Genomic DNA, 23825 nt, shown 5'->3' with positions numbered 1-23825 from the left:
CAGACATACAGTGGAATCGAAATTGCGTTTGTCTCCGACCCGCGGTGCAATACAACCAAATGAGGTAAAAAGATAAAATAAAAATGAGGTAAAAATAAGATAAATAATATTTACAGTAATAAATTATAAATTGTGCAAAATGGTAAATAAAATAAATAAGATACAATTTTAAGAAAAAGTAAACTTGTGCAATATGTGCAGTGTGCATTAAACGGATTGATAATTAGTTATTATTCCAGAGTTCTTGGTGGGAGGGGGTTTCAACATCCAGTGTTCGTGGGGGCAGAGGGGGGGGGGGGGGGGGGGAAGAAGAGAGGGGAGAGAGTTAAGCTTCCTGACAGCTTGGAGGAAGAAGCTGTTTCCCAGTCTGGTGGAGCCGGCCCGCAGGCTGCGGTACCGTCTCCCCGATGGCAGGAGGCTGAAGAGGCTGTGTGAGGGGTGGGTGGGGTCATGCACAATGCTGGTTGCTTTGCGGGTGAGGCGGGTACCGTAGAGGTCCAGAAGAGAGGGGAGTGGGACACCGATAATCCGTTCAGCAGCCTTCACTGTGCGCTGCAGGGTCTTGCGGTTGGCAGCAGTGCAGCTGGTCAGGATGCTCTCGATGGTGCCTCTGTAGAAGGAGCACATGATGGTTGGGGGGGCTCGTGCTCTCTTCAGCTTGCGGAGGAAGTAGAGGCGCTGCTGGGACTTCTTGGCCAGTGATGTGGTGATAGTAATAATATAACAAATTAGGGAACCCTAAACCACCACCGTCAACTGGCCTTTGTAATTTTCTCATATTCATTCTTGGTCGCTTCCCATTCCAGATAAATGCTTTGAATACACTATCAAATCTCTTAAAATAACTGCCTGGGATTTCTAGTGGGAGAGATTGAAGTAAGTAATTAATCCTCAGGACGTAATTCATTTTGACAACGTTAACTTTACCCCATAAAGACATATACAGAGACGACCACCGCTTTAAGTCAATATCTAGTCTCTGCATTAAGGGCTCAAAGTTCACCTTAATAATATCCTCCAATTCAGGGGGGAAAAGAATTCCTAGATATTTTAACCCCTGCTTAGGCCATTTGAAACTACCTGCTTGAAATAATGTAGTCGGACAGAACTTTGTCAAAGGCAGAGCCTCTGATTTATCCCAATTGACCTTGTAGCCTGAGAGCTTTGAAACTGTCTTAATTGTGTTCAATAAAGAGGGTATCGATACTATAGGGTCCGAAACCATTAAAAGGATATCGTCGGCATACATCAACAATTTGTGGACCGAGCATCACTCCTGGAAAGGTATCATCACTCCTAACCGCAGCTGCTAGAGGCTCCATAACCAAACAAAATAACAGAGGGCTAAGTGGTGACCCCTGCTGCGTACCTCTTCCCAACTCGAAATATGAAGATGTATACCCATTTGTCTGAACCGCAGCTTCTGGTCGATTATATAAGAGACGCACCCACTTAATAAAATTCTCTCCAAAACCAAACATTTCCAAAGTCCGAAACAAAAATCCCCATTCCACCCGATCAAACGCTTTTTCGGCGTCAAGCGAAACAGCAGCAATTGGTGAATCAGAATTTGAGACTGCCCACATAATGTTAATAAAGCGCCTTATGTTATCTGCCGAGCTACGTTTATGAATGAAACCCACCTGATCTTCATGCACCAAAGATGTCATTACCTTCTCCAGCCTATTTGCAAGAACTTTAGATAGAATCTTAGTATCTAATGGAATAAGGGAGATCGGACGATAGTTCTTACAATCACATGGGTCCTTATCCTTTTTAAGAATAAGCGTAATTAACTCTTTTGATAATGTAGCTGGTAGTTCCCCCCTTACAAATGCTTCATTGTACATACTGAGTAGGAGAGGTGTCAGTTCAGAGGCGTAACACTTAAAAAATTTGGCAGTGAAGCCATCTGGCCCTGGGGCTTTTCCATCTGGGAGACCTTTAATAACCCTAACAATTTCTTCACTGGTTATCGGATGGTCAAGTTCTGTCTTACGTGACTCAGTCAATTTGGGAAGAGCCACTCCTTGAAAAAATGTTTCCATACCCTCTTCATTGTGTTGAGTGTCTGCCGTATATAACTTCACATAGAACTCTCTAAACATATTATTAATGTCTACAGATTTGGTTTTTAATTCTCCCCCCTCTGATCTAATGGTGGAGATCATAGTTAATAGTTCTTTCTGTTTTAAGCTGTTTGCCAGTAATTTACCTGCTTTATCTCCCGATTCATAATATTTTTGTCTCATTCTAAAGAGCGAGAACTCCACTTTCTGTGACAGAATGCTGTCATCATCATATTTAAGTTGTGTTAGCACCCTAAGGTCCTCAACATTAAAGTGTCTTTTTAACCTTTTCTCAACCTTCTTAACTTTTTCTTCTATTTCAGCCTGTTTTTCTTTAGCTGTTTTTTTCTTACGGGAAGCATATTGGATTACAAAGCCTCTCAGTACTGCCTTAAGGGCTTCCCAAGTTATTCCTGCAGAGGGCGATGTTGGTTCATTCAACTCAATATAAATCCTAATTTGATTTCTCAATGCCTCCTTGAAGTCAGATTCTTGCAAAAGAGATGAATTAAATCTCCACCGGGGCATCCGTATCCTGTCACTGCAAGGCAGCACCTCCAGGCTAACTTGAGCATGGTCCGAAACTAAAATGCTTCCAATAGAGCAAGAAATTACGGAGTGCAGAAGGCTTTTAGAAATGAGAAAAAAGTCTATTCGGGAGAATGTTGTGTGTGGAGCTGAGAAGAAAGTGTAATCCCTTCCTTTTGGATTCAAGATCCTCCACACGTCTATATAACCTAAAGACTCAGCCATATGTCTCAGTGAAGTGAAGTGAAGCCTTAGGCATCCTTATTGGGCTAGAGCTACTCCGATCCAGCAAAGAATCCAATACCAAATTAAAGTCTCCACCAGTAATGACATTATGATCTCCTGCCTGCTGGATTTTTGCTTCAAGGTCGGCGAAAAATTTCGGGTCATCTCCGTTTGGGGCATAGATATTTGCCAAAATAATCATGTGACCCTGTATTTCTGTAACTACTATAAGGACCCTGCCTAATGGATCTTTAATTTGTCTGATGCACTTAAATTGTAATGTTTTGTTAATAAGTGTTAAAACTCCACGGCTTTGGCTAGATCCTACACTGTAATAGACATAACTCACCCAGTCTCTACACAATTTATCTGATTCTTCAGCAGACAGATGTGTCTCCTGTAAAAACACTACATCATGCTGAGTGGATTTCAGAATAGACTAAATCTTTTCTCTCTTAATTGGATGTCCCAGGCCCTTCACGTTCCAAGTGGAAATACGCAAATTATCAAATTTAGCAGTCATATACTACAATTGGAAATATACACATGATCGCCTGCCACCTCTCCATTCTACACTCATGATACATAGCCTTGCTAGACCCCTCACACCCGAAAAACTGCACACCCCTATAGCGCGTAACCCTGAACTCTGCGCTCTCCCCTTTAACAGAACCAAACTCACGGTCCATGATCGTCCACTGACCAAGTGACTTACCCCCCACAGACCGACAGCATCCTTATCCATTCTGGTTAGATAGTTATTAGAAAAAACAAAAACTATACAATGAGGAGGTCACTGCAAATGACATCATGGGGAATTCTACTAACTGGACGATAGTCTCACAAGATGTCTTATTTTAAAGTCCAATGAGAGACAGGAGGGAGGAGAAAAAATAAAATAAAAATAATAACAATAAGATACTAGTAATAAAATAAATAAAAGTAGCCTATAGAAGGCTGTATGCTCCTGCGCAATGTCCCGTACAACTCCCTATTCACCCTGTCTCCATAACCCAGTCACCTCCTTCTAATTACCGGGTTTTATGGTGTAAATAATCCTGAAGCACTCTTTTGGACCATTGGTCCTCTTTACACCGGAATCTTCTGAATATGCTCCCTTGTTAGTTTTGGATGATCAAATCGTTTCTGTCCTCCGGTGTGATTAATCCTCAGGATAGCCGGGTAGATGAGGGCGAACTGAACCTGAATTTATCCCGTTTCAGCTGCGTGGCTCGTGAAAAATCAGGGAATATCATGATGTGGTTACCTTCCCACTTCAGCTCAGGTTTATTTGGTGCAGTGAGTAAAATAAACTCCCTGTCAGATGAGCGGAGGAAGCGAACCAGGACGGTGCGCGGTCTCTCCCCCGGATTTGGCCGTGGTATCGGGGCCCTGTGAGCTCGATCGATCTCCGGTGGCTGTACACTTTCATCCAAGTCGAGGACTGATGCCAGTAGTTTCTGCATAAACACCGTCATATCCCCGTTTTCTTTACCTTCTGGGAAACCCACAAATCTTAGATTGTTCTCCATATCTTCTAATTGATCACGGAGGTCCTCTACCTCCGCTTTAGCAGCAAGTGGGTTAGCCTCCAGTGTCGCTTTCATTTCTCTGTCTGCGTCCTCCAGCCAGTCCACTCTCTTTTCCACATCCACCATTCGGGAAATTAGTGACGACAGTTTACCCTCAACCGACGCCGTGGTTCGACGTATGTCCTCGAGGCTAAATCGCTGGATATTTTCTGCAGTGTGGTAAATATATTAGCAATATCTTGACCGACGTGCGTCGCCTCTGGGCCTTCCGAGCTGTTTCCGTCGCCATCTCGATTCAGCTTCTTAGATCGCAAATGCGCCTTAATTAATTAATTAATTTGGAGCCAGAGTCTGCGTATAGGGTCCGGCGGGAGGAGCCCTGGTAACACGCCCCGCCCATTTAGCGTACTGCCCTGATGACTTACGCAGCCCAGCTACGCCGAAAGCGCTCTGCCGGTCTACGATGAAGAAATGTGTAAGTACAACAAACCACCGTATTCAAAGTCTAATATTTAAACACACTGTGTTTTAAAAAATCCAGCTATTTTGATCATTATTGAAAATACGTGGGCTGCTGGGTCCTCTGTTTTTAATGAAATCGTTCTATATTTAAGCTAGGTTAGCACCACAGACCGTAGGCTACAGGTGGTAAGATATGTTGTATTTTGTTAGAAACTGATAGTCTGCAATGTGATTCAAGTCTGCTTTTCTAATATATTTAAGTAAACAGTAAATCAATTGTTTTTTGTGTCTTCATTTAGGCAAAGAAGACTATCAAACCAACTGGTCTGACATCTTCCACAGAGGTGAAGTGTAAGTTAAAATCATCTGTTAAAAGTTATATATCCTGTGATTTTGAAGTTTCATAAGAGGATTGTAAAAACAAACAATTGTTAACAATACAGTCTTCTAAAATAAAAATCACACTGAGTCATACACCAGCTAAATGTTAAATAGAAAGGTGATGTTTTCTTTTCCTTTTTACAATCAACAGAAACTAAAAATGACTCATTACAACCTTCGTCTGCACACCTGTTACAGAGGTCAGGCTGGGGTCACATAGTCTGAAGGAACCTCCTCCTTCTTTCACCTGTGCCAGACGCCCTGCTCATCCACTGTGGTAGAAATGACCTTACACCAGCAGCTCTCCCAGATGAAGAGTCCTCTCTGCCATCACCCAGAGGAGCTGATCAACGTCTGCACAACTGAAGAAGGTGGACAGAGTCTGGAGCTTTGTTACAGTGAACAGTGAGAAGGTGGACAGAGTCTGGAGCTTTGTTACAGTGAACAGTGAACAGTAAGAAGGTGGACAGAGTCTGGTGCTTTGTTACAGTGAACAGTGAGAAGGTGGACAGAGTCTGGAGCTTTGTTACAGTGAACAGTGAGAAGGTGGACAGAGTCTGGAGCTTTGTTACAGTGAACAGTGAGAAGGTGGACAGAGTCTGGTGCTTTGTTACAGTGAACAGTGAGAAGGTGGACAGAGTCTGGTGCTTTGTTACAGTGAACAGTGAGAAGGTGGACAGAGTCTGGAGCTTTGTGACAGTGAACAGTGAGAAGGTGGACAGAGTCTGGAGCTTTGTGACAGTGAACAGTGAGAAGGTGGACAGAGTCTGGAGCTTTGTGACAGTGAACAGTGAGAAGGTGGACAGAGTCTGGAGCTTTGTGACAGTGAACAGTGAGAAGGTGGACAAAGTCTGGAGCTTTGTGACAGTGAACAGTGAGAAGGTGGATAGAGTCTGGAGCTTTGTGACAGTGAACAGTGAACAGTGAACAGTGAGAAGGTGGATAGAGTCTGGAGCTTTGTGACAGTGAACAGTGAGAAGGTGGACAGAGTCTGGAGCTTTGTTACAGTGAACAGTGAACAGTGAGAAGGTGGACAAAGTCTGGTGCTTTGTGACAGTGAACAGTGAGAAGGTGGACAGAGTCTGGAGCTTTGTTACAGTGAACAGTGAGAAGGTGGACAGAGTCTGGTGCTTTGTGACAGTGAACAGTGAGAAGGTGGACAGAGTCTGGAGCTTTGTGACAGTGAACAGTGAGAAGGTGGACAGAGTCTGGAGCTTTGTTACAGTGAACAGTGAACAGTGAGAAGGTGGACAGAGTCTGGAGCTTTGTGACAGTGAACAGTGAACAGTGAGAAGGTGGACAGAGTCTGGAGCTTTGTGACAGTGAACAGTGAACAGTGAACAGTGAGAAGGTGGACAGAGTCTGGTGCTTTGTGACAGTGAACAGTGAGAAGGTGGACAGAGTCTGGAGCTTTGTTACAGTGAACAGTGAACAGTGAGAAGGTGGACAGAGTCTGGAGCTTTGTGACAGTGAACAGTGAACAGTGAACAGTGAGAAGGTGGACAGAGTCTGGTGCTTTGTGACAGTGAACAGTGAGAAGGTGGACAGAGTCTGGAGCTTTGTGACAGTGAACAGTGAGAAGGTGGACAGAGTCTGGAGCTTTGTTACAGTGAACAGTGAGAAGTTGGACAGAGTCTGGAGCTTTGTAACAGTGAACAGTGAGAAGGTTGACAGAGTCTGGAGCTTTGTGACAGTGAACAGTGAACAGTGAGAAGGTTGACAGAGTCTGGAGCTTTGTGACAGTGAACAGTGAGAAGGTGGACAGAGTCTGGAGCTTTGTGACAGTGAACAGTGAACAGTGAGAAGGTTGACAGAGTCTGGTGCTTTGTGACAGTGAACAGTGAGAAGGTGGACAGAGTCTGGAGCTTTGTTACAGTGAACAGTGAGAAGGTGGACAGAGTCTGGTGCTTTGTTACAGTGAACAGTGAGAAGGTGGACAGAGTCTGGAGCTTTGTTACAGTGAACAGTGAGAAGGTGGACAGAGTCTGGAGCTTTGTTACAGTGAACAGTGAGAAGGTGGACAGAGTCTGGAGCTTTGTTACAGTGAACAGTGAGAAGGTGGACAGAGTCTGGAGCTTTGTTACAGTGAACAGTGAACAGTGAGAAGGTGGACAGAGTCTGGAGCTTTGTGACAGTGAACAGTGAACAGTGAGAAGGTGGACAGAGTCTGGAGCTTTGTGACAGTGAACAGTGAACAGTGAACAGTGAGAAGGTGGACAGAGTCTGGTGCTTTGTGACAGTGAACAGTGAGAAGGTGGACAGAGTCTGGAGCTTTGTTACAGTGAACAGTGAACAGTGAGAAGGTGGACAGAGTCTGGAGCTTTGTGACAGTGAACAGTGAACAGTGAACAGTGAGAAGGTGGACAGAGTCTGGTGCTTTGTGACAGTGAACAGTGAGAAGGTGGACAGAGTCTGGAGCTTTGTGACAGTGAACAGTGAGAAGGTGGACAGAGTCTGGAGCTTTGTTACAGTGAACAGTGAGAAGTTGGACAGAGTCTGGAGCTTTGTAACAGTGAACAGTGAGAAGGTTGACAGAGTCTGGAGCTTTGTGACAGTGAACAGTGAACAGTGAGAAGGTTGACAGAGTCTGGAGCTTTGTGACAGTGAACAGTGAGAAGGTGGACAGAGTCTGGAGCTTTGTGACAGTGAACAGTGAACAGTGAGAAGGTTGACAGAGTCTGGTGCTTTGTGACAGTGAACAGTGAGAAGGTGGACAGAGTCTGGAGCTTTGTTACAGTGAACAGTGAGAAGGTGGACAGAGTCTGGTGCTTTGTTACAGTGAACAGTGAGAAGGTGGACAGAGTCTGGAGCTTTGTTACAGTGAACAGTGAGAAGGTGGACAGAGTCTGGAGCTTTGTTACAGTGAACAGTGAGAAGGTGGACAGAGTCTGGAGCTTTGTTACAGTGAACAGTGAACAGTGAGAAGGTGGACAGAGTCTGGAGCTTTGTGACAGTGAACAGTGAGAAGGTGGACAGAGTCTGGAGCTTTGTTACAGTGAACAGTGAGAAGGTGGACAGAGTCTGGAGCTTTGTAACAGTGAACAGTGAGAAGGTGGACAGAGTCTGGAGCTTTGTGACAGTGAACAGTGAACAGTGAGAAGGTGGACAGAGTCTGGAGCTTTGTGACAGTGAACAGTGAACAGTGAGAAGGTGGACAGAGTCTGGAGCTTTGTGACAGTGAACAGTGAGAAGGTGGACAGAGTCTGGAGCTTTGTTACAGTGAACAGTGAGAAGGTGGACAGAGTCTGGAGCTTTGTGACAGTGAACAGTGAGAAGGTGGACAGAGTCTGGAGCTTTGTGACAGTGAACAGTGAACAGTGAGAAGGTGGACAGAGTCTGGAGCTTTGTTACAGTGAACAGTGAGAAGGTGGACAGAGTCTGGAGCTTTGTGACAGTGAACAGTGAGAAGGTGGACAGAGTCTGGAGCTTTGTTACAGTGAACAGTGAGAAGTTGGACAGAGTCTGGAGCTTTGTAACAGTGAACAGTGAGAAGGTTGACAGAGTCTGGAGCTTTGTGACAGTGAACAGTGAACAGTGAGAAGGTTGACAGAGTCTGGAGCTTTGTGACAGTGAACAGTGAGAAGGTGGACAGAGTCTGGAGCTTTGTGACAGTGAACAGTGAACAGTGAGAAGGTTGACAGAGTCTGGTGCTTTGTGACAGTGAACAGTGAGAAGGTGGACAGAGTCTGGTGCTTTGTTACAGTGAACAGTGAGAAGGTGGACAGAGTCTGGAGCTTTGTTACAGTGAACAGTGAGAAGGTGGACAGAGTCTGGAGCTTTGTTACAGTGAACAGTGAGAAGGTGGACAGAGTCTGGAGCTTTGTTACAGTGAACAGTGAACAGTGAGAAGGTGGACAGAGTCTGGAGCTTTGTGACAGTGAACAGTGAGAAGGTGGACAGAGTCTGGAGCTTTGTTACAGTGAACAGTGAACAGTGAGAAGGTGGACAGAGTCTGGAGCTTTGTTACAGTGAACAGTGAACAGTGAGAAGGTGGACAGAGTCTGGAGCTTTGTGACAGTGAACAGTGAGAAGGTGGACAGAGTCTGGAGCTTTGTTACAGTGAACAGTGAGAAGGTGGACAGAGTCTGGAGCTTTGTAACAGTGAACAGTGAGAAGGTGGACAGAGTCTGGAGCTTTGTGACAGTGAACAGTGAACAGTGAGAAGGTGGACAGAGTCTGGAGCTTTGTGACAGTGAACAGTGAGAAGGTGGACAGAGTCTGGAGCTTTGTGACAGTGAACAGTGAACAGTGAGAAGGTGGACAGAGTCTGGAGCTTTGTTACAGTGAACAGTGAGAAGGTGGACAGAGTCTGGAGCTTTGTGACAGTGAACAGTGAGAAGGTGGACAGAGTCTGGAGCTTTGTGACAGTGAACAGTGAACAGTGAGAAGGTTGACAGAGTCTGGTGCTTTGTGACAGTGAACAGTGAGAAGGTGGACAGAGTCTGGTGCTTTGTTACAGTGAACAGTGAGAAGGTGGACAGAGTCTGGAGCTTTGTTACAGTGAACAGTGAGAAGGTGGACAGAGTCTGGAGCTTTGTAACAGTGAACAGTGAGAAGGTGGACAGAGTCTGGAGCTTTGTTACAGTGAACAGTGAGAAGGTGGACAGAGTCTGGAGCTTTGTTACAGTGAACAGTGAACAGTGAGAAGGTGGACAGAGTCTGGAGCTTTGTGACAGTGAACAGTGAGAAGGTGGACAGAGTCTGGAGCTTTGTTACAGTGAACAGTGAACAGTGAGAAGGTGGACAGAGTCTGGAGCTTTGTGACAGTGAACAGTGAGAAGGTGGACAGAGTCTGGAGCTTTGTTACAGTGAACAGTGAGAAGGTGGACAGAGTCTGGAGCTTTGTAACAGTGAACAGTGAGAAGGTGGACAGAGTCTGGAGCTTTGTGACAGTGAACAGTGAACAGTGAGAAGGTGGACAGAGTCTGGAGCTTTGTTACAGTGAACAGTGAGAAGGTGGACAGAGTCTGGAGCTTTGTAACAGTGAACAGTGAGAAGGTGGACAGAGTCTGGAGCTTTGTGACAGTGAACAGTGAACAGTGAGAAGGTGGACAGAGTCTGGAGCTTTGTGACAGTGAACAGTGAGAAGGTGGACAGAGTCTGGAGCTTTGTGACAGTGAACAGTGAGAAGGTGGACAGAGTCTGGAGCTTTGTGACAGTGAACAGTGAACAGTGAGAAGGTGGACAGAGTCTGGAGCTTTGTTACAGTGAACAGTGAGAAGGTGGACAGAGTCTGGAGCTTTGTGACAGTGAACAGTGAACAGTGAGAAGGTGGACAGAGTCTGGAGCTTTGTGACAGTGAACAGTGAGAAGGTGGACAGTGTCTGGAGCTTTGTGACAGTGAACAGTGAGAAGGTGGACAGTGTCTGGAGCTTTGTGACAGTGAACAGTGAACAGTGAGAAGGTGGACAGAGTCTGGAGCTTTGTTACAGTGAACAGTAAGAAGGTGGACAGAGTCTGGAGCTTTGTGACAGTGAACAGTGAACAGTGAGAAGGTGGACAGTGTCTGGAGCTTTGTGACAGTGAACAGTGAACAGTGAACAGTGAGAAGGTGGACAGAGTCTGGAGCTTTGTTACAGTGAACAGTGAGAAGGTGGACAGAGTCTGGTGCTTTGTGACAGTGAACAGTGAGAAGGTGGACAGAGTCTGGAGCTTTGTGACAGTGAACAGTGAGAAGGTGGACAGAGTCTGGAGCTTTGTGACAGTGAACAGTGAGAAGGTGGACAGAGTCTGGAGCTTTGTGACAGTGAACAGTGAGAAGGTGGACAGAGTCTGGAGCTTTGTGACAGTGAACAGTGAACAGTGAGAAGGTGGACAGAGTCTGGAGCTTTGTTACAGTGAACAGTGAGAAGGTGGACAGAGTCTGGAGCTTTGTTACAGTGAACAGTGAACAGTGAGAAGGTGGACAGAGTCTGGAGCTTTGTGACAGTGAACAGTGAACAGTGAGAAGGTGGACAGAGTCTGGAGCTTTGTGACAGTGAACAGTGAGAAGGTGGACAGAGTCTGGAGCTTTGTGACAGTGAACAGTGAGAAGGTGGACAGAGTCTGGAGCTTTGTGACAGTGAACAGTGAGAAGGTGGACAGAGTCTGGAGCTTTGTTACAGTGAACAGTGAGAAGGTGGACAGAGTCTGGAGCTTTGTAACAGTGAACAGTGAACAGTGAGAAGGTGGACAGAGTCTGGAGCTTTGTGACAGTGAACAGTGAACAGTGAGAAGGTGGACAGAGTCTGGAGCTTTGTTACAGTGAACAGTGAGAAGGTGGACAGAGTCTGGAGCTTTGTGACAGTGAACAGTGAACAGTGAGAAGGTGGACAGAGTCTGGAGCTTTGTGACAGTGAACAGTGAACAGTGAGAAGGTGGACAGAGTCTGGAGCTTTGTTACAGTGAACAGTGAGAAGGTGGACAGAGTCTGGAGCTTTGTGACAGTGAACAGTGAGAAGGTGGACAGAGTCTGGAGCTTTGTTACAGTGAACAGTGAACAGTGAGAAGGTGGACAGAGTCTGGAGCTTTGTTACAGTGAACAGTGAGAAGGTGGACAGAGTCTGGAGCTTTGTGACAGTGAACAGTGAGAAGGTGGACAGAGTCTGGAGCTTTGTGACAGTGAACAGTGAGAAGGTGGACAGAGTCTGGAGCTTTGTGACAGTGAACAGTGAGAAGGTGGACAGAGTCTGGAGCTTTGTTACAGTGAACAGTGAACAGTGAACAGTGAGAAGGTGGACAGAGTCTGGAGCTTTGTGACAGTGAACAGTGAGAAGGTGGACAGTGTCTGGAGCTTTGTGACAGTGAACAGTGAGAAGGTGGACAGAGTCTGGAGCTTTGTTACAGTGAACAGTGAACAGTGAGAAGGTGGACAGAGTCTGGAGCTTTGTTACAGTGAACAGTAAGAAGGTGGACAGAGTCTGGAGCTTTGTGACAGTGAACAGTGAACAGTGAGAAGGTGGACAGTGTCTGGAGCTTTGTGACAGTGAACAGTGAACAGTGAACAGTGAGAAGGTGGACAGAGTCTGGAGCTTTGTTACAGTGAACAGTGAGAAGGTGGACAGAGTCTGGTGCTTTGTGACAGTGAACAGTGAGAAGGTGGACAGAGTCTGGAGCTTTGTGACAGTGAACAGTGAGAAGGTGGACAGAGTCTGGAGCTTTGTGACAGTGAACAGTGAGAAGGTGGACAGAGTCTGGAGCTTTGTGACAGTGAACAGTGAGAAGGTGGACAGAGTCTGGAGCTTTGTGACAGTGAACAGTGAACAGTGAGAAGGTGGACAGAGTCTGGAGCTTTGTTACAGTGAACAGTGAGAAGGTGGACAGAGTCTGGAGCTTTGTTACAGTGAACAGTGAACAGTGAGAAGGTGGACAGAGTCTGGAGCTTTGTGACAGTGAACAGTGAACAGTGAGAAGGTGGACAGAGTCTGGAGCTTTGTGACAGTGAACAGTGAGAAGGTGGACAGAGTCTGGAGCTTTGTGACAGTGAACAGTGAGAAGGTGGACAGAGTCTGGAGCTTTGTTACAGTGAACAGTGAGAAGGTGGACAGAGTCTGGAGCTTTGTAACAGTGAACAGTGAACAGTGAGAAGGTGGACAGAGTCTGGAGCTTTGTGACAGTGAACAGTGAACAGTGAGAAGGTGGACAGAGTCTGGAGCTTTGTTACAGTGAACAGTGAGAAGGTGGACAGAGTCTGGAGCTTTGTGACAGTGAACAGTGAACAGTGAGAAGGTGGACAGAGTCTGGAGCTTTGTGACAGTGAACAGTGAACAGTGAGAAGGTGGACAGAGTCTGGAGCTTTGTTACAGTGAACAGTGAGAAGGTGGACAGAGTCTGGAGCTTTGTGACAGTGAACAGTGAGAAGGTGGACAGAGTCTGGAGCTTTGTGACAGTGAACAGTGAGAAGGTGGACAGAGTCTGGAGCTTTGTTACAGTGAACAGTGAACAGTGAACAGTGAGAAGGTGGACAGAGTCTGGAGCTTTGTGACAGTGAACAGTGAGAAGGTGGACAGTGTCTGGAGCTTTGTGACAGTGAACAGTGAGAAGGTGGACAGTGTCTGGAGCTTTGTGACAGTGAACAGTGAACAGTGAGAAGGTGGACAGAGTCTGGAGCTTTGTTACAGTGAACAGTAAGAAGGTGGACAGAGTCTGGAGCTTTGTGACAGTGAACAGTGAACAGTGAGAAGGTGGACAGTGTCTGGAGCTTTGTGACAGTGAACAGTGAACAGTGAGAAGGTGGACAGAGTCTGGAGCTTTGTTACAGTGAACAGTGAGAAGGTGGACAGAGTCTGGTGCTTTGTGACAGTGAACAGTGAGAAGGTGGACAGAGTCTGGAGCTTTGTGACAGTGAACAGTGAGAAGGTGGACAGAGTCTGGAGCTTTGTGACAGTGAACAGTGAGAAGGTGGACAGAGTCTGGAGCTTTGTGACAGTGAACAGTGAGAAGGTGGACAGAGTCTGGAGCTTTGTGACAGTGAACAGTGAACAGTGAGAAGGTGGACAGAGTCTGGAGCTTTGTTACAGTGAACAGTGAGAAGGTGGACAGAGTCTGGAGCTTTGTTACAGTGAACAGTGAACAGTGAGAAGGTGGACAGAGTCTGGAGCTTTGTGACAGTGAACAGTGAGAAGGTGGACAGAGTCTGGAGCTTTGTGACAGTGAACAGTGAACAGTGAGAAGGTGGACAGAGTCTGGAGCTTTGTTACAGTGAACAGTGAGAAGGTGGACAGAGTCTGGAGCTTTGTGACAGTGAACAGTGAACAGTGAGAAGGTGGACAGAGTCTGGAGCTTTGTGACAGTGAACAGTGAGAAGGTGGACAGAGTCTGGAGCTTTGTGACAGTGAACAGTGAGAAGGTGGACAGAGTCTGGAGCTTTGTTACAGTGAACAGTGAGAAGGTGGACAGAGTCTGGAGCTTTGTTACAGTGAACAGTGAGAAGGTGGACAGAGTCTGGAGCTTTGTAACAGTGAACAGTGAACAGTGAGAAGGTGGACAGAGTCTGGAGCTTTGTGACAGTGAACAGTGAACAGTGAGAAGGTGGACAGAGTCTGGAGCTTTGTGACAGTGAACAGTGAACAGTGAGAAGGTGGACAGAGTCTGGAGCTTTGTTACAGTGAACAGTGAGAAGGTGGACAGAGTCTGGAGCTTTGTGACAGTGAACAGTGAGAAGGTGGACAGAGTCTGGAGCTTTGTGACAGTGAACAGTGAACAGTGAGAAGGTGGACAGAGTCTGGAGCTTTGTTACAGTGAACAGTGAACAGTGAGAAGGTGGACAGAGTCTGGAGCTTTGTGACAGTGAACAGTGAACAGTGAGAAGGTGGACAGAGTCTGGAGCTTTGTTACAGTGAACAGTGAGAAGGTGGACAGAGTCTGGAGCTTTGTGACAGTGAACAGTGAGAAGGTGGACAGAGTCTGGAGCTTTGTGACAGTGAACAGTGAGAAGGTGGACAGAGTCTGGAGCTTTGTTACAGTGAACAGTGAACAGTGAACAGTGAGAAGGTGGACAGAGTCTGGAGCTTTGTGACAGTGAACAGTGAGAAGGTGGACAGAGTCTGGAGCTTTGTGACAGTGAACAGTGAGAAGGTGGACAGAGTCTGGAGCTTTGTTACAGTGAACAGTGAACAGTGAGAAGGTGGACAGAGTCTGGAGCTTTGTGACAGTGAACAGTGAGAAGGTGGACAGAGTCTGGAGCTTTGTTACAGTGAACAGTGAGAAGGTGGACAGAGTCTGGAGCTTTGTTACAGTGAACAGTGAGAAGGTGGACAGAGTCTGGAGCTTTGTGACAGTGAACAGTGAACAGTGAGAAGGTGGACAGAGTCTGGAGCTTTGTGACAGTGAACAGTGAACAGTGAGAAGGTGGACAGAGTCTGGAGCTTTGTTACAGTGAACAGTGAGAAGGTGGACAGAGTCTGGAGCTTTGTGACAGTGAACAGTGAGAAGGTGGACAGAGTCTGGAGCTTTGTGACAGTGAACAGTGAGAAGGTGGACAGAGTCTGGAGCTTTGTTACAGTGAACAGTGAACAGTGAACAGTGAGAAGGTGGACAGAGTCTGGAGCTTTGTGACAGTGAACAGTGAGAAGGTGGACAGAGTCTGGAGCTTTGTGACAGTGAACAGTGAGAAGGTGGACAGAGTCTGGAGCTTTGTTACAGTGAACAGTGAGAAGGTGGACAGAGTCTGGAGCTTTGTTACAGTGAACAGTGAGAAGGTGGACAGAGTCTGGAGCTTTGTGACAGTGAATAGTGAGAAGGTGGACAGAGTCTGGAGCTTTGTTACAGTGAACAGTGAGAAGGTGGACAGAGTCTGGAGCTTTGTTACAGTGAACAGTGAACAGTGAGAAGGTGGACAGAGTCTGGAGCTTTGTGACAGTGAACAGTGAGAAGGTGGACAGAGTCTGGAGCTTTGTTACAGTGAACAGTGAGAAGGTGGACAGAGTCTGGAGCTTTGTTACAGTGAACAGTGAGAAGGTGGACAGAGTCTGGAGCTTTGTGACAGTGAATAGTGAGAAGGTGGACAGAGTCTGGAGCTTTGTTACAGTGAACAGTGAGAAGGTGGACAGAGTCTGGAGCTTTGTGACAGTGAACAGTGAGAAGGTGGACAGAGTCTGGAGCTTTGTGACAGTGAACAGTGAGAAGGTGGACAGAGTCTGGAGCTTTGTTACAGTGAACAGTGAGAAGGCTACCATAGTCATCCTCAGATAAAACACAGAGATCCTGGTCAATATGCAATGGTGCTATTTTTCTTAACATGATGTTGCCCTGTGTTTTAAAGGCCAGATTCTGGAGGGTTGTGTTGGATCTGCTTTTCCATCATACTTTAACAGTCAAACAATCATCCAGGATCTTTATACTTTATTCAATTTTTTTTTTATACTTTCTCCTATGTCCCAGCAGTTCGACCTGATGGTCTCCCTTACTTATTTTCCACATGGTTAATGAAGCCAGGGTTTGTTTATTGAAGTTTTTCTTTTTTCATAAAATGTTTAAATAAACTTTTTTTAAATCTGAATTGACTGTCTCTGATTAACTGGAGCACTACAAAGTGTTGGTCACAGTAAAATAATTTAGCAGTTAAGTTCATAGCTCACATTTGAAAAGGCCTTGAACTGACAATAATTTCTTCTTGACCAACAACAGCTAAGACAACAGCAAAGCTAACAGACGAGCTCAGCTTGTCACAGCCGGTCTCGTCTGAGATAAATGGCCTTCAAACTTATTTAATATTAAACATTTAAAGCCAATAAGCATAGCAAGATACACATGAGATTCCATTTCCATTTATTCAATCACAGACTTGTCAAACAGTCTGGCATGTTGTGCTGCTGTTTTCAAGAGTTAATGACTGAAGAGAAGAACTCCATGGAGAGAGGACAGGAAACGCTCAGGGGACGAGTCCTCCATGTTGTCAGGTGTTGTTGATGGATCTGAATCTGAGGGCGTCTTCTGTAATAAAGAAAAACAATCATGGAGTTAAATGTAAAGTATAATGAATTTTACTGTGATGTTTATGCCTCAGACCTGAAATCAGATCTGTCCTCAGGTTCTGCTAAACTTCAGCTTCTAAAGTTTGTTTTAAAGACAGGAGAACTATTTAAGAGGAAAAATAAAATATATAATAAGACATGATGAATCCAATAATATGATCAGCTTTATGAATTTATGTTTTAAGACAAAAATGTTCCTGCCACTTCCTATTGAAGATTATTTTAAACTGTCATCACATGGGCCAGCCTGATACATTAAACTAATGTTAAATATTCTCATATAATCAGATTTGTGTGCAGAACCTCACCGGAGCTGGAGTCAGAGTCTGGACTGTTGTTTCCTTTAAGCATTGATTTCCTTGAAGACAGAAAGAAGAACAATTTAAACATGAACTTGTAGAACCACAGAGGCTGTTAAAATCTTCTGCTAGTCTTCCTTACATTTTAAGAAGGATTATAAATTGTTACTAAAATGACTTTGATGCTGATAGCGGTTACAGTAACACAGTCCAATCATATGAGAGATCATTTTACCTTTGAGTCCTATGTGAAGGCGTTCTCTTCAGAATCAGCACTGCGAAGACAAGATGATGGCGTCCACCTTCACAACGTGCTGCTTCAGTCTGGCTGCATCATGGTCACCTACAGGAACGTCACAGAAATGCAATCAAAGTACTTCACTGTATTTATCAGAGGATGTACTGTATGCAAAGTAGATTTTTTTTAGCTGTAATTCCTCAAAAAGATTTGAGACTGCTTTGTTGTTTGAGAGCACAGATTGTTTCTTTTCCCTTCTCTCTGTTTGCCTGTACATGACCTCTTAGTGCTGTAAAAGATGCTACAGTAAACCCTGGATCAGCTGTGTGGATGGTGTGACTGTGTGGTAAAGCTTTGTTAAAGTTGTCACACACATACTCATATGCCTTTAGAGAGTAAAAGTGCAGTGTGGTGGCAAACTGCTTATAAAATATAAAATAGTATTTTATTGGTGAGGTCCCCCAATCCAAACGTCCTACAGAGTAGCAGCAGCGGGCTTTAGAGGGAGGAGACGAGCACATTATGGAGAGGAGCGCACCGGAGGGGGCGAGCTGGGGGAGAGACGAGAGACCCGAGAAAAAGGAAATCCTCAGTTTAGAATATAATGTTGGCGAAAAGAGGGAAATAGGACGACATAAATATCAATGTTGAAATTCTTTTGAATGCAGAGGCTGTGGATGTTCAGCTTTCTTTGGCTATAAAAAGACAACAATAGCCTGTAGTTTAATCATGGTGTTTCTCTTCCTTAACGATTATTGAAGCGAAATAAAAAATAAATGTATGACATTTAAAACATATTAACATGTGTGGGGAAAAACGTGATCTTTATGTCTTCTTTTATTGTACCTATGTCTCCTCCTAACTAACATAACAGCAGCATGTTGTGTGTAACGCTGATCTCCTGTATTAACACCTTCCTTTCAAAAGGTGTTAAATACAGACACAGTCACAATCACCGCAGTGTTTGTCAGGTTTTAGTACAAATTCTCAATGAGCGTCATTAAATTTACAATATGATCAACTTGTGATTGTTGAATTGGTGTGTGGAAGACAATGCAGAATATTTATCAGTTTAAGCAGCATGATGCTCAGTTAATATTACATTACACCACCGCAGGTTGTTGATGTTTGTGTTCACGTTTCGGTTAGTCTCTTAAATCAGTAACAGTTATATTAAATCAGATCTTACCTTTAGTTTTATCTGGATCTTAAATCAGTAACAGTTATATTAAATCAGATCTTACCTTTAGTTTTATCTGGATCTTAAATCAGTAACAGTTATATTAAATCAGATCTTACCTTTAGTTTTATCTGGATCTTAAATCAGTAACAGTTATATTAAATCAGATCTTACCTTTAGTTTTATCTGGATCTTAAATCAGTAACAGTTATATTAAATCAGATCTTACCTTTAGTTTTATCTGGATCTTAAATCAGTAACAGTTATATTAAATCAGATCTTACCTTTAGTTTTATCTGGATACATAGAGAAATATTCTACCCTCGTATATAGTTCTATGAATTTCAGTCTGCACGGTGAAAGTAAAACCTGTTACTCTCTGTATAACCCACTTATCACTCAGACTGTAAACATGTACACATTAGTAATGATGCAGGCCAGATTTAAATTATTTGGCTTTGTTTTTGCCCTAGATACTTTTTTGAGACTTTACCAGACTTATTTATTTTTGCTGTAAAATAACTGTACAGTCAATGAACCTCATCTATGAACAGATTTTTTATTACGATTCTTGGTTTTAAATACAATTTAAATCACAATAATGATATAACAATATCAAGAAACACAGCATGTCAGTTATTAGGTTTGCTCATTTTAAAAAATAAAATAAAAAGATAAATCATGCCGGATAAGTAACCTAGCTTTACAACATTTCAGCTAACCTTAGACTGCTTATGTGTTAGCTAGCTAGATAACGACTTTAACCAACCAATGACACATAAATCACACTTTTTTACTTACCGAAAAAACTGCAAAGATCCCTTAGCTCCCACAGGTCGGTTAGAACAGTTTACTGCAGAACAACTCATTTTGCCAGCTCAAAAAAGACGAAAAAACCGAACGGAAAAATTAAATGGCGTCTCGGCTTTCCTTCACTACGTAACTTTTACTATTCACAAAGAGAGCTACGCAAGATCCGCGGCTGTCAATCATCGTCAAATATGACGTAAAATCCCGTTTTTCAACCTCAAATAACTTATTTAAAACAAACTTCACAGAAAAATGAGCACTTGAACACAATGTAGGGTGATAATAACTAATGATCACAGCAGAGTTTAGGTTTGGAAAAAAATGATGTGACGAGTATTTTAGCTTTACAGTTTGACCCACATCCCGTCTGTTATCATTGAGGAGGCGGGGTTTATGACCTATACTGCAGCCAGTCAGCAGGGGGAGCTCTACAAATAAAAGCTTCACTAGACCGGGGACCTTGTCCCGTCCATTATTTTTACAGTCTATGGTTAGCACACATCCGACTCTGAAACCATCATTTACACCAGAAAACACTCCAGAAACACTTTTTCATTTACAGAGTTCATTTAAGGTCAAACTTAATATAATAAAATCAAGTTCCACTTACGGGATGGAGGGCGTTTGGCTGAAACAGAAAAAAAAAGATTGTTATAGATTTATTTCATTGAAGGTTATTTAAGGTTCCCTCAAGAGAACTATTCACCAGATGTAAATATAAAAAACATGTTTGAATGTTTCCGCTTTGCTCTCTCATTTCTCTTCTTATACAGGCAGAATCCAGCCGCACAGACGATGGTTACAAGAAGGAGAACAACAGCGATGATGACAATGATCATGTAGATGGAATTCACTGTTGAACACAAACAACACACAGTCACACAACCTGTGATCAAACAGGTTAAAGGTTCATTAAAGACAAAGTTTCTCCTTCTGTCAGTTAGCTCGTCTTCATCACTGTACCTTTGATTCATTTTCTACATGTAGTTGTTTTTTCCCTTCACCTTTATGTCTTTTATTTCCATGTTTGATTGTGGCACAATGGTAACCGCTAACGATTACATTCAAACCCTTTTTTCTCAATATTATTGATTTAAACTAATTTAAACGTTGATGCGGCTGCACTGTGGTAACGAGCGGACAGACGGTAAAAAACTAAACTATTCTGTCCATTAATAATCTCTTTAAAGATCTCTGTGTTTGTTTCATCCTGATCCAAACCTTTAAACTCTTTTTCTGAATACTTTTACAATTTGAAGAGTTTGAAAGAAAGAAAAAGTCACAACTAAACTTTCCCTCCATCACACGACTGTTACAGTCAAATCCTCTCTTCCATCACTTCTCATCGAGGTCTTACCGGAGTTGGTCTTGATCTGTCGTTTGTCCAGTTTGGTGACGATGTCCTCCTTCACACCAGAGAGCTGAAACACACAGTCGTACTTCCCCCAGTCATCAGAGGGCAGTTGAAGGTCAGCGCTGATCTGGAAGGAGCCGTCGTGGTTGGGGAGGATCTCTCCCTTGTCCACGTCCTCGTGAAGCTCCTCTCCATCTTTCCTCCAGAACATCATGGCTCTGTTGGGGTAGAAACCTGTAGCGTGGCAGGTGACCCGAGAGGAGGGAGTCTTCTGGAGGAGAGACACTGTGGGGAGGTCTGGAGGACAAACAGGAAGACAGATTATAGTTTCTTTATCAGGATTTACTCTTAAATACTGTTACAACTCATGTTTGATGACACTTTTTAAATGTACTGGTAAAAAAAGGGACTTTAAAATCCAGTGAGTCAACAATGAAAATCAACCTTATCAAAGTATAATTCAAAGAAGAGAGGGTCAGAGGGGAAGAAACAGAAGAAGAGAGGTGAGGGGGGTTCAGATGGATTGATGAAGAAGAAGAGGAGGAGAGAGAGAAAGTACAATAAAAACACAGAGAAACTTTGAGAGAGAGCGATGAGCAGCAGAGAGAAAGAGATCTAACATGAAGGGAAAGGTAAGGGGAAGCTTAAAGATGAAGACAGAGCATGTGTGATAGAAACATGTGAGAAATATTTATTGTTCAATTACAAGATAAACAAGAAAAGAAGAAGATGAACATTGTCAGAATTCAACTCCATCAGGTCATTTGATCCTACCTGTTCTCATCAGAGAGCTCCTCCCATAGTCCACATACTTCTTCAGCCAGTCAACACAGACATTGTTGAAGTAGTTCTTAAGATTCTCTAAATAAGCTTTGTCATTATCCCACTTCTGTTTGGTGACGACAGCCCGTTGTTGTGGAGCGACCCACGTCATTGTCTTTGTGTCCAGAGCTACGAAGTCTTCTCCATCATAACCATACTGAGTGTAACCATTAACATCTCCAGTCTCATCATCCCACTCACAGCCTTCCATCATCTGGTAAATGTGAACATCTGAGAGAGAGAGAGAGAGAGAGAGAGAGAGAGACAGAGAGAGAGAGAGAGAGAGAGAGAGAAAGAGAGAGAGAGAGAGAGAGAGAGAGAGAGAGAGAGAGAGAGAGACAGAGAGAGAGAGAGAGACAGAGAGAGAGAGAGAGAAAGAGAGAGAGAGAGAGAGAGAGAGAGAGAGAGACAGAGAGACAGAGAGAGAGAGAGAGAGAGAGAGAGAGACAGGTATAGTTTAAATCCTTTATTATCACATCAGAGACACACTGAGTCACTCTCTCTCTCTGAGTTGTAGTCCTGACTAGCAGACTCAGATTAAACTGGTCCTGGACTGAACGTGGACTCTCTGTGGATCAGTCCAACATTTCGCTCGTCCTGTGAGAAACCACACACTCGACTGTCCCGAGCTGTTCTCCAAGTTTCCTCTGAAGGAGAGTCTCAGTCCAGGATCAGTCTGTAGACTCCTCCTGCTCGGCCCTCACAGAGTTCAGCAGTGTGTTACTACAGCTGCTCACAATAAGGCAGAGACCACCAGGACCAGTATGGAGACTGGGAGACAGTCTGTGCGTCCTGATTGGTTCATCCATCTGTCAATCATTCAACACTAACAACAGCTGTTTCCAGCTGCAGATGTTTGTTTGATGCTGCCTGAGAGGACGAGCCAACACTGAGGTCAGAACAGTGGAGATCATCTCATCTAATGTGTACTTGGACTTTTTATGAAGAGCTCAGAATAAAGATTCATGATCACATTATTTGGATTGATTCATGAACCAACGACTTCTTTTGAAACGTCAACAAAGAATAAGGTGAACTTTTCAAACAGCTCCAGAATAACACTGAACGCTGTTTCATTTACAATCATATCAAACTGATCAAAGCAGCTAATTGTCATATTTGACAAACTGGAAAAAACATTTTGGACCTTTTGGATTCAAGAGACTGAAATAATGAGTCCATGATCAAAATGATTGTCCCTTCATTTTCTGTGGATCATCTCATCAATGAATGGACTGAACTGTTCAGCCTGATGAGTGAATCATGGCGTACAAACACTGTTCAACTTTCATTCATCTCATTTAATCTACATTTATAATTCACATGTAGAATCTGGGATGGAACCTGAACATCAGTACGGTCCAGTTCATACAATCCAATATGTTTCATACCACATATTTAGAGCGTTAACTCATTATTCTTGTTATTATTGATGATGTAACGGCTTTTTTTAAATCAATCAATAAATGTTTGAATCTGTTAAATGTCAATATAAAGTCAAACAAGTCCATCACAACTTCTCAGAGGCTGAGATTAAATCTTTAAATGACTTCTTTAGTCTGAGCGACACTGAGCAGAAAGTCATTCATTTAAATAGTTTATTATGAGACAGACACACCGTCATCACATTCATCTAAATGAATCTAATCTAAATGAATCTAATCTAAATGAATATAATCTAAATGAATATAATCTAAATGAATATAATCTAAATGAATATCATCTAAATGAATCTAATCTAAATGAATATAATATAAATGAATCTAATCTAAATGAATCTAAATGAATATAATCTAAATGAATATAATCTAAATGAATATAATATAAATGAATATAATCTAAAGTTGTTCTTGTTCATATTTCGGACACAGGGAGGTCAGTACAGTAGAGTTGTGCTGTTTGACCTTTGACCCCTCTGATCTGATGGTCATATTTATCATGGCGTCCTGTCAGTCAGCTTCATGAAAACATGCTGCTCCTCCTCTCATGTGAGGACCCAGCAGAAGCAGCCTGTGTCCCATTTGGGGTCCTGCTCCTCAGTTTGAGAAACCAGGCAGTAATGTTCCTCTATCAGCTGTGTGTTGTTGGTTTGTTGTGATGAACAGGTTTGTTTTTCTAAAAGGAGAGTTCACATGTGGGCAGCTCAGTAGAGTTCTTGTGATGTAATCTAGTGGAGATCAAGTGTTAATAATGTCTGTAGATTATTATGGGATGGACAGAAACACTGAATCAGAGCAGTACAGCAGCATCCAGGAGTCTGAGTCTCTGAGATGTTTCTGTTGAGTCTGACTGTTTGTTTCAGACGAGGAAAGACTTCATCCAACAGATTCAACCATGAACACACACTCCTGACTCTGTGTGTGTGTGTGTGTGTGTGTGTGTGTGTGTGTGTGTGTGAGTGTGTGTGTGTGTGAGTGACTCTGTGTGTGTGTGTGTGTGTGTGACTCTGTGTGTGTGTGTGTGTGTGTGTGT

At 43.6% G+C, this 23825-nt stretch overlaps 1 protein-coding gene across 4 annotated transcripts in view; it reads right to left on the bottom strand.

Annotated features, from left to right (window-relative positions):
- Nucleotides 1-16427: 16427 nt before the first annotated feature.
- Nucleotides 16428-23825, bottom strand: part of LOC132991094 (H-2 class I histocompatibility antigen, Q9 alpha chain-like) — an 11714-nt gene continuing 4316 nt past the window's right edge. The window contains exons 3-8 of one of the 4 annotated variants that reach the window (XM_061059708.1): nt 21306-21584; nt 20535-20828; nt 17726-20030; nt 17185-17292; nt 16959-17008; nt 16428-16609 (exon numbers count right to left, since the gene is read on the bottom strand). In XM_061059708.1, coding sequence (XP_060915691.1) covers nt 19876-20030; nt 20535-20828; nt 21306-21584 — 728 coding nt within the window. In that variant the 3' untranslated portion in view covers nt 16428-16609; nt 16959-17008; nt 17185-17292; nt 17726-19875. Of the gene's footprint in view, nt 16610-16958; nt 17009-17184; nt 20031-20534; nt 20829-21305; nt 21585-23825 lie in introns of all 4 variants that reach the window. The other 3 variants (XM_061059710.1, XM_061059707.1, XM_061059709.1) reach the window with 3 other exon arrangements.

This window comes from Labrus mixtus, chromosome 16 (genome assembly GCF_963584025.1).
Source record: "Labrus mixtus chromosome 16, fLabMix1.1, whole genome shotgun sequence".
NCBI classification, from domain to species: Eukaryota; Metazoa; Chordata; class Actinopteri; order Labriformes; family Labridae; genus Labrus; species Labrus mixtus.
The sequence above is the reverse complement of the archived record's forward strand: the minus strand, read 5'-3'. Positions and strand labels throughout refer to the sequence as shown.